This window comes from Rhagoletis pomonella, unplaced genomic scaffold (genome assembly GCF_013731165.1).
Source record: "Rhagoletis pomonella isolate Grant_MI unplaced genomic scaffold, Rhpom_1.0 Rhpom_scaffold_05626, whole genome shotgun sequence".
Classification (NCBI taxonomy): Eukaryota; Metazoa; Arthropoda; class Insecta; order Diptera; family Tephritidae; genus Rhagoletis; species Rhagoletis pomonella.
In genome coordinates, this window is record NW_023464164.1 from 8,843 (window position 1) to 11,678 (window position 2,836).

General features: G+C 32.6%; 1 protein-coding gene across 1 annotated transcript; it reads right to left on the reverse strand.

Annotated features, from left to right (window-relative positions):
- Positions 1–370: 370 nt before the first annotated feature.
- LOC118755210 (homeobox protein 6-like) lies at positions 371–1,095 on the reverse strand (the record flags this gene model as incomplete). Its single annotated transcript, XM_036490058.1, has 2 exons — positions 371–596; positions 720–1,095. Coding segments are annotated over 2 exons (602 nt in total), but the record flags the coding sequence as incomplete, so codon positions are not given.
- Positions 1,096–2,836: the final 1,741 nt, after the last annotated feature.

Consider the following 2,836-nt stretch of genomic DNA (forward strand, 5'->3'; position numbering starts at 1 on the left):
TTGCTTGCATAGCTAATAACGCATTTGTTACTTTTTAGAAAATCTTTACCCGGTATACCATTAGATGGTATGTTAAAATCATCGCTTACTACATGTAACGTATGTTTAATGTAAAAATCAGTAAAAGTCAAGTTTATGGTAATTGTACCTAACGTAGAAACTGTATCAGAAGTGACACCGGTAATGTGAATTATATCGTTCGTATTTATAGAAAAATGTTTATCAATGCTAGTAAATTTGATTAAAGAAATGTCGGCTTGCGTGTCGACTAAAAACGTACAAAATTTGTTTGAACCATTAATTCGCAATTCAATAAAATCAGAGTAATTTAGATTTAGACAGTATATGCCTTTTGTTGAAAAAGAAGTATTTAGTTGTCCATTTCTTCCGCCCTCAGTGTTCGCTCCTGAGGGGCGTGGGCGTTTAAAGCGCGCACATTAGCATTACTGCGTGAATTTGGACCTCTATTACTATTATTGTTGCTGTTATTGTTTCGATTGTTGTTTGATGACCGATTCCTATTATTGTTGAAATTGTTACCGTTATGCCTTGAACCGTTATTGCTGTACCTACTGTTATCAGCGTTATTATTGTACCTATTGAAATTTGAGTTGTTTTGTCTGAAATTGTTATTGTTGTACCTATTAAAATTGTGCCCTCTGAAACTACCTCTAAAGCTATTTGGCCTATTTACTCGGGATCGAAACGCTAACACTTGCCGCTCTTTCACTTGATTATTTTGTTCGACTATCATTTTTGCCACTACGTCCTTTGAATCACTGAAGGTAGTTGACGATAAAATTGATTTGACCAAACCCGACCGAGTATTGAGTCTACAAACCTTTACTGTTTGCTCGACTGCCATTTCATGAGCCTTAGACTGTGTCATACCTTCAATGATCAAAGAGCGCTCTAAAGCATCCGAAAGCTCCTCGACACGCTTAGCAAATTCCGTATAATTGTTGTTTATGACATGCAAAGATGCAATTTTCCCAGCTACAACTTTCGAGTTGTCTGGCTTTATTCTATTTCTCAACGCATCTTTTATTTGACCAACTGAACTAACTTCTGTTGGAATTGCTTCACGTGCCTTGCCTTCGAGTTTCGATTTCAAAAATGATATAAAAGTCATATTTAAGTTTTCATCTGCAAAATCTTAAATTAAATTAATTTTGTCTATAAACGATTCAAGTGCTAGCGGATCTCCATTGTAATTTTCCCTAATGATTGAGGCACAAAGACTAATAAACGATTTTTTCTGTTCAGGGGTAGCCATGTCTAAAAGTTCTTGAAAAAATTTAGAAATATTTGGCGAACTGGTAGCTGTTGACGGCTCGTCGGATATTGTTAGCAGATCTTTAAAGGATGGAAGTGAAGTACTTCTTTTAAGACGGAATTGTACCGAAGCTTCTGACTTGGCGTCACTAAATTCTTCTTCTGACTCAGAGTCAGCTAAGTCTGATTGGCAAATTAGCGATAAGCTATCAGGTGGAATCCTAACGCGACAATTCAGTTTATTAAAGCACTTTGCTAACTGTTCCTTGCAACGAGCTAATTTAACTTGGACTTCTTTGAGATTACAGGTATGGGCCGAACTATTACCAATAACTAGTAATAAAATATTATTATAAGCTGTGATAAGCGAATATTTGTATTCGTTTAATTTTTTCGCATTCGAAGACAACGGCCTATTTTGCAAAATGCGTTTCGTAATCTTATCAAAATCTGCTTTATATACTTTAAATTGTTTATCGAATTCGCTCATAACCGGCTAATCTCAAAGAAGTGGAAACCCAACATGTACGAAAACAAGCTATCGTTCACCCTGTATAGAAATAAAAAGAAATTGAAATATGAAAAATACTTATGTTTTTCTTCAGTAGGTCATCGGCTGAAAAATCGCATGCAACAAGGGGTTTTCATGCAGTTGGGATATCGGGGATTTCGTGCAGTTCACATGCAAGGCAAAAGAGTTTAATTTGTTTTTGAAACGTTTTAATGTATGTTTTTAATAAGAATTTATCGAATATAAACGGTTTTATTATACATGTACATCGGTATATGGGTTTGTAATCTTTTAATAAACTCCAGGAAGTTATATTTTGGTAAAAAAAGTATTTAAGAAAGAAAATCGATGTAATCGATAAGCATCCGCAAACAGTGCTAAGTCACTTAAAGCTAGTAATGTTATATTGTTGAGAAGAACGTCACTTATACCTAGGTGGATACATGGATCTAATTTCTTTATTGAAAATTCACTTTTTGAAAAATTTTTCAAATATATGTTTAAGTTTAATGTTAAGTTTAATTTTTAGGGTTTTGTTTGGCTTGGTAACTTTTGATGTCGATGGCTTTTAAAGAATCTTTTTTCTTGGAATCAGAAAAATATATTTAAATGGTCACTTATAGCTAGAAATTTTTAATGAAAGCAAAATATCATCTAATAATAGGTATATGTATCATGAAAATGGGGTAATTAGAAATGCTCGTTTGTATCACTTACGTACTAATAAGGAAAAATCAATGAATATGAATCAATCATTAAAATAAATATATATGCATATATTGTATCAATATTTAGGAATGAATATAATATTGTTTGAAATTCACTTGTCCCTGTCAGGACTGTCAAAATTTGCATGAAAGCACATCAAAATGTATTAGTATGTAAAGTTTTTTTTTTTTTTTTTTTAATTTTAGAGTCAAAAAAAAAAAGGATTTGAAAAAAAATGTTTTAATTTAACACATTTGCCTGTTTCCCTTTGGCTTCGACAGTGAAATTTAAAAAGAAAAACGTGTGTATTTAACGCACTTCAAAAATTCAAGTGTATAGAAA